At 35.1% G+C, this 10,821-nt stretch overlaps 2 protein-coding genes across 2 annotated transcripts; one reads left to right on the plus strand and one right to left on the minus strand.

The window, feature by feature from the left end:
- Nucleotides 1-4,617: 4,617 nt before the first annotated feature.
- On the plus strand, nt 4,618-7,864 carry LOC108772485 (uncharacterized). Its single transcript, XM_018538018.1, has 5 exons — nt 4,618-4,876; nt 5,093-5,335; nt 5,626-5,940; nt 6,215-6,984; nt 7,859-7,864. Exons 1-5 carry the CDS (start codon nt 4,618-4,620, stop codon nt 7,862-7,864), a joined length of 1,593 nt encoding a protein of 530 aa, XP_018393520.1.
- Nucleotides 7,865-8,057: 193 nt separating this feature from the next.
- On the minus strand, nt 8,058-10,097 carry LOC108772486 (uncharacterized). Its single transcript, XM_018538019.1, has 2 exons — nt 9,635-10,097; nt 8,058-8,611 (listed from the first exon to the last, which is right to left on the minus strand). Exons 1-2 carry the CDS (start codon nt 10,095-10,097, stop codon nt 8,058-8,060), a joined length of 1,017 nt encoding a protein of 338 aa, XP_018393521.1.
- Between the last annotated feature and the right edge of the window lie 724 nt (nt 10,098-10,821).

Here is a 10,821-nt window from a genome sequence, read left to right on the forward strand (position 1 = left end):
TATCATATATTCAGTTTTACATAATAATCATTATGAATTTGTAAATAATAATATAGAAGAACATAATGACAATATATTACAGATTTCGAATGTAGACAATATAAATGATAATAACAATAATGAAGAAGCATTTATTAATGCCATAGCTGAATGGAGTATAAAGTACAATATTCGCCATAATGCATGTAACTCATTATTAAATATTTTACAGAAATATACATCCTGTAATTGTTTTAAAGATGCGCGGACATTGTTGAAAACTCCCAGACAAACAGAAAATTTAAAAATATGTGGAGGTGAATACTTTTATTGGGGTTTAAGTTCCATAATTAGAACCATGCTATTGAAATGTAATAATGAATATATTCGTTTATTAATTAACGTTGATGGTCTTCCGTTGGCAAAATCATCAAACGCATCGTTATGGCCTATTTTATGTTCAAATACAACGAATAATGATGTGTATCTTGTTGGTGCATTTTTTGGATATAAGAAACCTGAAAATTCAAATATTTTTTTACAACCTTTAGTAAATGATTTAATTTATTTGATAAACGAGGGTTATTTTTATAATAATAAAGTAATAAAAATTAGTTTGTTTGGTTTAATATGTGATGCACCAGCGAAATCTTTTGTATTATGTACAAAAGGCCATACAGGATTTTATAGCTGTACAAAATGCACCATCAAAGGAGAATATGTAAACGGTAGAATTTGCTTTCCAAGTGAAAAATTATATCCTTTAAGGACAGATGAATTGTTTGATATGCAGGCTTACAAAAATTTTTAAATCGATTTTAGTATTTTGAATAATATCCCAGGGTTCTTACCTATAACTAACACTCCTTTAGATTATATGCATTTGGTATGTTTGGGTGTTTGTAAAAAAATGATTCTACTTTGGATAAAAGGACCGCTACGTATACGTTTAAACAGAAGAGAATTAAATAAAATATCACATCTCTTACTTTTAATAAAAACTTCAACTCCAAAAGAATTTGTTAGGAAGCCAAGACCTATCAGCGATATTAAACATTGGAAAGCAGTAGAATTTAGATATTTTCTTTTATATACAGGACCTATAGTATTACGTCGTATATTAAAAAATGATTTTTATAATCATTTTCTCACACTCCATGCAGCTATGACAATTATTACGTGTTCAAACTTATGCCAAGGATATTTTTTAAATTTTGCTGAAGCTTTACTTCACAATTTTGTTATGACTTTTGAAGCATTATACGGTAAAGAATACGTATCGCATAATGTTCATAATTTGGTACATTTGTGTTCTGATGTTCGAACATTTGGTTCAGTAAATAATTTCAGTGCCTTTCGTTTTGAAAACTTTATGACAAGTATAAAAAAACAATTGAGGAAAAATGAAAAGCCACTGCAGCAGTTAATAAAGAGATACAAGGAGATTGAACACGTATCGTCATTGTTATTAAAAAAAAATTCCAATAATGAAAAATTATATATATGTAAGGGTTTGCATAATAATGGACCAGTATGTGATAACAATGTTAAATCACAATATCTGCAAATATCTAATGATCAATTTTATATAAATTGTAAAAGTTTTGCTAATAATTGCTGTATTTTAAAAAATAATACGTGTATTCTGGTTTTAAACATAGTCAACGATAAAAATAATGATACATTTTTTGTTGGTAAGAAGTTTTCATAAGTAAAAGATTTGTATGCTAAACCTTGTGAATCAAGCCAATTCGGCATTAAAGTGATGACTATAAGATGCGATAATATATATTCTTGGTCAATTACGGAATTACTATGCAAAGCATGGAAAATTCCGTTTGGAAATGATTCAAACATATTTGCAATATTTCCTTTGAAGCATGTACTTTAATATACAGTGCACTTTTATTTTGAAACATTTCTTATAAAACTTCTTTATATGTATACACAAATACAATATTGTTTTAAACATGCTGCCAGAAGAATGAACTGTGGATATATAATTGCTGAATTTCATGATGGACTACAAATAATACCATCAATATGGTACAATGCAGACAACCAATCATGTTTTTGGCCTAGTCATTATAAAACTAAACTCCGTATTAATACAGCAATAATAAAACAAGAAGTACCAAGCAATGAATCAGATTAGGAAGAACTACCTATAGAAAGAATGTTTGGCGTAGCAGGTAAAAATAAGTAACATTTTCTTTAATATGTAAATATAAGTATAGGTTATTTATGTCATATATTTTTTGTTTCAAAGAAACTTATAAAAAAGCACTTCAAAAATTAATCACTGCGCAAGACACATCTAATATAGAAAATGAAGTTTCATCCGATGAGTTAAAAAAAAGAAACAAACAAAAACGACGCACAAATGCAAAGAAATACGTTTCATCTTCTTCAGAGGAAGAGAATAAAGAAAATGAACGGATTCAAAAGAAGGAACAGCTACCTCCTCTTCCACAATTACAAGATTTTATGTCAACTACACCGATAATAAATAAAATTGCTAAAAATATTGAGACATCACATAAAGGAACTTCTATTAACAAAAATAATAGAAATAACAGTAAATAGAACTATAAACCTTATTATTAACTATTTGTAAATAATTTGTACTAACGTTTATGCTTTCTGTCTCTTTCTTCTGTACATAGATGTTGACAAACAATGTATTCCAAATGTGTCAGAATATTCTCAAAAAACTGTTATTGATGTAGATGAAGATAACTCTATTTCTCCTGGTACATGTCTTGTTAATCCTAATTTTTTTTTTCCTATGTTATTATAAAAGCGATACAGACAAATGTATTTTAAGTATAATATTTTGAAGAACTTACGCACGCATGCACGCACACGCCCACACGTACGCATACACACACACACACACGCGCGCACGCACGCACGCACGCAACTACTACAGTCTCACATAAAAATTTATTCAATAATTTATTAAATAAAAATTCTTTTTCAGAATATATGAAGCAAATTATATTTAAATTAAACAAAGTGTTATATAAAGTGGACACAATACAATATAAAATTGATTTACTTGATCAGAAAATATCGGAGCCAATAAATATAGAAGAAGAATTGGATATTAAGTTGCCAATATCATCAGAGGAAGAATTACAATTATTTGAAAAGCAGTTGGAGGAAGACAGATTTAGGAATCAAGTGGTATAATTTAACATCTGCTATTTTTTGTACTATATCAGTATTAGTATACATACTCTGACAGGTATGTGTAAATGCGGGCCAATATTTGCCTAATGAGGTTTCCTTGTTTAATGCCTTATATTCAGTCGACCCATATATACCTAAGGCTCGCATTTGTTACGTTTGCTACAGGGTGGGTCATATTGGCAACGATTGTAAAAGCTCCAAGCCTAGATGCCTTTATTGCGGAGGAGATCACGACAAGCTAGTTGAATGCGAGAATAAGCATAAAGCCAAAAAATGCATTAATTGTGGTGGTGATCACTGGGCCACCTCTTTTGTGTGCCCTATGATAATAAGACACAAAGAAGTGATTAACCTTGCAGCACAAAAAAACATTCCCCATGTCGAAGCTAAAAAGATAATTAAGTATAATAATGGTGGTAACGTTTCTAATCTTGCAGTAAACCACCGTAATTACCCCTACCTGCGACAACGTCCCTCTGAGCTTCAGCAGAATCATGGGGGTTTTACTTCATACAACATTTTCTCGCCTCTGGAAAGTTCGAGCTCTCCGTCGTCATCTAGACCGATGAATTACGCAGATGTCACAGCAAACTCCACTCACGACGCACGTGACACGCAAGACCTCTGAGCTTCAGTAGAATCATGGGGGCTTTACTTCATACAACATTTTCTCGCCTCTGGAATGTTCGAGCTCTCCGTCGTCATCTAGGCCAATGAATTACGCAGATGTCACAGCAAACTCCACTCACGACGCACGTGACACGCAAGGTAAACCATCAAGAAATAAACCGATGAGCTCTCAGCACAGCCCACATCCGCGTCCGGGCACAACTGGTGAGTCGATTGCTAATGTTTATCCACCAACGAGCAATAAAAATGTGTCCTCTGCACCTTCACGTCCCTATAACAAATATGGCCGCCGCATCTCCTCTCATGGACATAACCAACCCCCACCGTCCAACTTCGGTGATACAGGCTCGAACCCTGGATCCGAATCAGTGGGCAGCATTTTCGAAATGATTTTGGCTTTCCTAGACAAAATCAAGAATCTGTTTAATAACAGCCAATTTATTTCCTCTATAATTAACCCCTCCATGATGGTCGAACAAATGCCAAGAGGCTATAGAAACTCGTCGAGCGGCTGCTAGAGAGTGGCAAAGTAACCCAACAATCCTAAACTTCCTTACATTTAAAAGAGAAAGATCCAAATGCTCCAAAACACTATAAGGAAAAAAGGAAAAGTTAGAGAGAATTTGTGGGTACTTTCAATGCAAAAACTCCTTCTTCCAAACTCTGGTCGTTAGTTAAAGCATTCAAACGTCGCAATCTATCAATGTCACGCGAAAACATGGAACTCTTCAAGGAGAGGCAGTTGACCAGTGAGCAATTCAAAAACTATGCCCGCCTTCATGTCTACATAACATTACAACGAGTCTCAGCGATATGAAAAAGGAGGAAGAACAATCGGAAAATATATTCAAGGAGCTCGACACCCCAATCACCACGGAACATCTTAATATGGCAATCTCTCTAGCCAATAACAATTCCGCCCCAGGATTAGATAGAATCAGCAACAATATGCTTGATTACCTTCCGTCTGAATACAGAGAGCTACTAGTCGATCTTTTCAACAGTTTTCTTCAAGAGGGAGTCATCCCCACCGAATGGAGATCTTCTTTAGTAATTTTCATACCCAAAGCCGGTAATTCTGGAATGAGGCCTATCTCTCTCTTATCGTGCATACTTAAGTTATTCGAAAGAATTATATACTGGAGATTGGTGTGGCTGATTGAGTCACAATCAATTCTTCCCAATGAGCAAATGGGCTTTCGTCCCAACAGGTCATGCAATGATAGCCTGGTTACGTTCACGAATCAGATTCTTACGGCAATAGCAAATGGCGAATTTTTTGTTGCAGTCTTTCTGGACATTACAGGCGCTTTCGACAACATTCTGCCCTCAGCTGTGCTTGACGAACTGAAAGATGCTGGCGTTCCGGCTACCATTAGAAAATTTATAGAAAATCTAATCGTCGAGAGATCGGTGCAGTTCTTGGAACAAGGTAATTTGGGCGAAAAACGGATATCGTACAAAGGTACCCCGCAGGGCTCAGTGCTGAGCCCCTTACTTTTCAATATCGCCCTCTGCAAGATTGGATCCTGTATGTCCAGAAATGTACAATTTCTACAGTATGCAGACGACATCGTGATATTTACTTCTCATCGCAACCCCGAGACGGCAGTTGACAGGATACAGACAACCTTAAATCAAGTTACGAACTACGTTGGGACCAAAGGCTTATCTCTCTCCCCCTCCAAGTCAAGCTGGATGATTTTTGCGATCTCCAAGGCACTGCCTGCCCCAGGCTGCTCTCTCTCTATAAACAATCTCCCCATTCCAGAATGGAAAAGGTCAAATTCTTGGGAGTCATACTTGATTCGCAAATTAAAGGGAAACCTGCACTTGGAATATCTTGTGAAGAAAGGAAAGGCTCTAGTCAACATCACCTCTACTCTCACGGGGCTGTATGGTGGGGCTCTCATCCCCACTGTTTACTTACCATATATCGATCAGTTTTTAGGGGAGCTATAGAATATGCATGTTCAATTTTCACATGGAAGGGTAATGCAGGAGTTTTCCATCAACTCGAAAGGTTACAATACAAGGCCATCAGGTTGTCCATGGGATATCGCTTGTCTACTCCTATAAATGTCATGCTGTGCGAGGCGAAAGAATACCCCTTAAGACTGAGATTTAATCTCCTCAGTGAGAGATTTGTCATTAAATGCATGTCTAAGAGGAATCACCCAGTTATAAACAGTATCGAATCTTTGGAATGCAGTCTTAACACCCGTGCGCAAAAGGCTCAGGCTCTGGCAAAGTCTTCCTCGCTGAGATGTTATATTACCAACAAACATGATATCTCACACGTTCATACTTTATTCCTGCTTTCGAGAGTAGTCTGTAGACTTCGTTCGAGAGTAGTCGTAAAATATCATTTTACGTAAACACTTTGAATCTTTTATCTCATGTTCTAAAGAATCCAACGATAATGAAATTATTCAGTCTTTCAACGACAGGCTGCAAGAATTAGACCCATCCGGTCTCACCGTTTACACAGACGGATCAAGGATAACGGAAGATGGATGTGCGGGCGCGGCCTTCTTCTCGCCGGAACTTGGACATTGCTTCAAATACAAGCTGACTCGCAGCGCCTCAGTGTTTACTGCGGAAGCTTGGGCAATATATCAAGCCCTTATTTTGACGTTAGATGCGGGTTATTCTAAGATTTACATTTTTTCAGACTCCCGCAGTGTACTACAAGTCATCTCGTCTCACAGATTGATTAACGGTAATTATATTATCCACAAAATAAAGCAAACTCTGCTTCAATTGGAACACAATAACATCGACTGTTCCCTCTTTTGGATTCCTTCGCATAAGGGCATCTTAGGCAATGAGCTGGCTGATAAGGCAGCCAAAGAGGCGTGTGTTGACGGAGCTAGAGGTTTTTTCCGTACCCCCTACTCAGATCTTCAGGTTCAGGCAGTAGCTAAGGCCCGTGTTCGTTTCACGGATTATTTGAACGACAAGGCTATTCACACCGGAACTCACTACCACTCGTTATATTTCTCGTCTACGACTGTTAAACCTTGGTATTTCAAAAAGAAACTCACCAGGAGCGAAATAGTATTGATTAACAGATTAAGGTCAAATCATTACAACCTCAACTATAGCTTGTTTAGGAAAAATATGGTGCCGTCTCCGGCTTGTGAATGTGGAGATCCTAGACAAGACCTTAACCATACAGTATTCTTTTGCCCCTTTACAAGACGCAGAGCTAGACCACTAGTCCTTTACCTAAATAAAACCTTCCCTTCTCATTCATATAATATTTTGCTCATATAAACTTTGCTTGTCAATCCTAGTCACAAATTTTGCAGACTTCTACTCGCTTTTGCTAAGTCTTTTGATGTACCTATTTAAACCTCGCGCGCTGGGGTGGGGGTCGGGGAGAGTCTCTTTCTCTCCCTTCCCCCCATCCCCCTTGATATATCCCCCCCCGTGTCTTTCTGCGCTTAAGTGCTGTGGAGATCCGCTGGGGGCCGCGTGCGGCGCAAGGCAATTTTTCCGCGTGTGTTTTAGGAGTCTCTTTAGTCTCTCAAGAAATCATCCTTTTCCTTTTCTGGGGACCTCCTGTGGAGAGTTGGTGGTGTCTTGGAAACGACTGGCCACGTTTATCCGGTCACTCCGGAACCTGGGCCATTTAAATTTAGAAGAAGAAGAAGAAGCGCGGCAGATTTCGAATGGAGGATGTGTACTTTCTTTACATCTCCCCCCGCCTGGGGTGAAAATTCTCAATAATGTTGACATTGTCAGTTTAAGCTGTCGTTATTTAATTTTTTTTATTTGTATCTTCTTCGCTCTTTGATGATGGTATTAGTTTTGTGGTATGGAATAGGTTTGTTTCTAGTGGTTTTTCTCCAGTTTTGATTCTGTATATAGAGTTTGATATCTTTTCTATTATCCTAAATGGTCCAATATTTAAATTATCTAGCTTTTTCCTGTTTAATCTGTTTCCATTTTCTATGTATACTAAGTCTCCTGGCTGGAATTCGTAATATTCTCTGCTTTTATCAAATAATTTTTTGTTATAATTGTGTGATTTTATGATTTTTTCTAGGGCTAATTTTCTATTTTCCATCCATTCCTCCTTATTTGTTTTTTTTTTAAATTCTTTTGGTATAATGCTCGTGTCTGAGCCATCCAGTAAGTACTTTGGTGTAAAACCTGTAACTGTATGTTCCGTTTCATTGTATTTGTCTACACATTCTCTAGCAATCGTTGTCCAAGCTTTCTTTTCTTTTTTTTTCATTTATTCTTCATCTTATTTTATTGATTAGTGTTTGGTTCAATCTCTCGTTCAGGCCGTTTGAGAACGGCGCGTTTACGGCAGTGAATATCAGTTTTACATCATTCTCCTTTAGAAACTCTTTAAATTCTTTTGAATTTATTCCTGGGTATTGATCTGTTAGTATTGTTTCAATTTCGTCTGTTTCTAGCACGTTTTTTGTTAATTTAATAAAATCGGTGGCATTTTGTGTCTTTGATGTTGAAATGAATGCGTATCGGGTGAAGTGGTCGACTATCAGGTGGAGGTATTTCTTTGTTGATCTTTGTCCTCCAAAGCCTCCAATAGTATCTATTGACATTATTTCGAACGGTTTTGTTGCTGGTCCCAAGTGTGACATTAAACCGTACTTCTTTTGGCCTCTTGATTTGTTCTTGATGCATATTTCACAATTTTTACATTCTCTTTTGATCTTCTTTGTTAGGTTTTTTGTTGTGTAGTATGGGCATGTCTTATTTATCATTTGTCTAGTGCCTATGTGGAACCATTCCTTATGTGTTTCTTTTATTATTTTTGTACCTAATTCTTCGGATAAGATTTTTTTTTTATTTCTAATTTTTTTATAGAGTATTCCATCTTTTTCTATTAGTTTTGGTCTTATTTTCTGTATTATTTTGTTTTTTTCTTGGTCTATTTTTATTTCATCTATTTTTATTATGTTTACTATTTTCAGTATTTCTTCCTTGTTTTCATCCGGTTCTAGTACTGGGTTTCGGCTTAAACAGTCTGCCTCAGTATTGTCTTTTCCTGGAACGTATTTAATTTGAAAATCGTATTGTGATAAATAATATGTTAACTCCCCTAGTTCTTCATCTGTTCTAGCTTTGATATTTAGATTTTCTAAAGGTTTATGGTCTGAATATACCGTAAATCTTTTTCCAATTAGCCAGTGTTGCCAGTATTGTATAGCTTTTTTTATTGCTAGGCATTCTATGTATATAGCTTTCTTTCTTTTTTGTGTTTCGTTTAGTTTTTTTGAAAAATACGCTACTGGTTTGTCTTTCCCATCTTGTTGTTTTTGTTTTAATATTGCACCGATACCTTCTAGTGATGCATCTGTGAGGATTTTTATCGGTAAGTTATTATCGAATATTTCCAGTATGGGTCTGGAGCATAACAATTTTTTTATTTCCTCAAATGATTTTTCACATTCCTTCGACCACACAAATTTTTCGTTCTTTCTGAGTAATTTGTGTAATGGGTCTAGTATTATTGCACTCTTTGGTATGTATTGATGATAAAAATTTATCTTTCCTAGAAATTGTCGGATATTTTTTTGTGTTTTTGGGGTTGGGAAGTTTTTTATTGAAATTAAATTGTCTTTGAGTGGTCTTACTGTGTTTTTCTGTATTATATGTCCTAGATATGTCACTGAGTCTGCAGCGAATGTGCATGTTTTGAATTTTAATCTGAAGCCTTCTCTTGTAATTGCTTCTAATACTCGTTTTATGTGACTTATATGTTCTTCGAATGATGATGAGTGTATTAAGATATCATCGATGTAGTTCATTGCAAATCGTGTTAATTCATGTTTCCTCAATATATTACTTAAGATTCGTTGAAAAATCGCCGGTGATGTTTTTAGACCGAATGGTAGGCAGGTCCATTGGAAGTGTCCTTCTTGTGTGACGAATGCTGTTTTTCTTCTGTCTTCAATTCGTAGTGGGATTGACCAGAAAGCCGAGTTTATATCTAGTGTTGTGAAATATTTGCAATTTCTAGTTTTTATTATTAGGTCGTCTATTATTGGGAACGGTTGCGCTTGTGGTATTATATTTTTATTTAGATCTCTAAAGTCGATACAAAGTCTTGATTTCTTATTTTCATCTTTTTTAAAAGCTAATGTTACTGGGGCTGCGAATGGGCTATATGATTCTTCGATGAGATTTTTCCTTAAAAGTTTTGTGATTTGTTCTTCTATCTCCATTTTGTCTTCTATTGAGCATCTGTAAGGCCTTTTACTGCAATATTGATCGATTATTAGATCTATTCGTGCTTCGTACTCTTTCATAGTGCCGATATCGTATTTATCTTTTGCAAAAAACCTTTTATATTTTTCTATAATTTTTCTTATTTCGCTTCTTTTCTTTTCATCTAAGTGTTTTATTTTTATTTCAAATTCATCTTCTTTTATGTGTTCATTAAAGTTTATTGCATATGTTTCTATTTCCCTTTTTTTTTGTGTGGGGTTTCTAACAATTTCATTGTCTGTCTTTTTTGTGTTATTATCTTTCCTTTGTTTTATTTCTAAATTTTCATTTTGTATTAATTTAAATTTCTTTATCATATCTAAGCCAATTATGAAATCTTCAAAGTCTTCATTTTCTATAATGAATACATCCATCTCTTCTTCTGTATCGAAGATTTTTACTTTTATGGTTATTAAACCTTCTGTGTTTTTAACACCATTAACTGTTTTTAGAAATATTTTATTCGGATCTTTTCTTTCTTTTATTATTCTTACTAGTTTCGCATTTATAAGAGAAATTTGTGATCCTGAGTCATATGTTCCATTTATTTCTAATTTATTTTCTAATAGCATTTTTACTTTGATTAATGGTGTGCTTATTCGTTTTTTTTGCTCTTTATTCAATTCTACTTCTATCATTGAATTGTTAACCGTCACTCTAGTCTTATTTTTTTCTTTTTCCTCTTCTCTTGTCTTGAACCAGCAGACTTCCTCTGGGTGGTATCTAGTGCCTTTATTTAACTTTTTACACTTTTTACGTGGTTTT

The sequence above is a fragment of the Cyphomyrmex costatus genome, unplaced genomic scaffold (assembly GCF_001594065.2).
Source record: "Cyphomyrmex costatus isolate MS0001 unplaced genomic scaffold, Ccosl1.0 scaffold191, whole genome shotgun sequence".
NCBI classification, from domain to species: Eukaryota; Metazoa; Arthropoda; class Insecta; order Hymenoptera; family Formicidae; genus Cyphomyrmex; species Cyphomyrmex costatus.

Bases quoted from the DNA above. Each gene is read 5' to 3' on its own strand.
- LOC108772485 (XM_018538018.1), top strand. From the start codon at position 4,618: ATGAAAAAGGAGGAAGAACAATCGGAAAATATATTCAAGGAGCTCGAC. The intron at 4,877-5,092 runs GTAATTCTGGAA...TTTTTGTTGCAG, and splicing joins AATTTTCATACCCAAAGCCG to TCTTTCTGGACATTACAGGC. The intron at 5,336-5,625 runs GTATGTCCAGAA...CGCAAATTAAAG, and splicing joins CCTCTGCAAGATTGGATCCT to GGAAACCTGCACTTGGAATA.
- LOC108772486 (XM_018538019.1), bottom strand. From the start codon at position 10,097: ATGAAAGAGTACGAAGCACGAATAGATCTAATAATCGATCAATATTGC. The intron at 8,612-9,634 runs GTAATATATTGA...TCTTATCCGAAG, and splicing joins GATTTTTCAACGAATCTTAA to AATTAGGTACAAAAATAATA.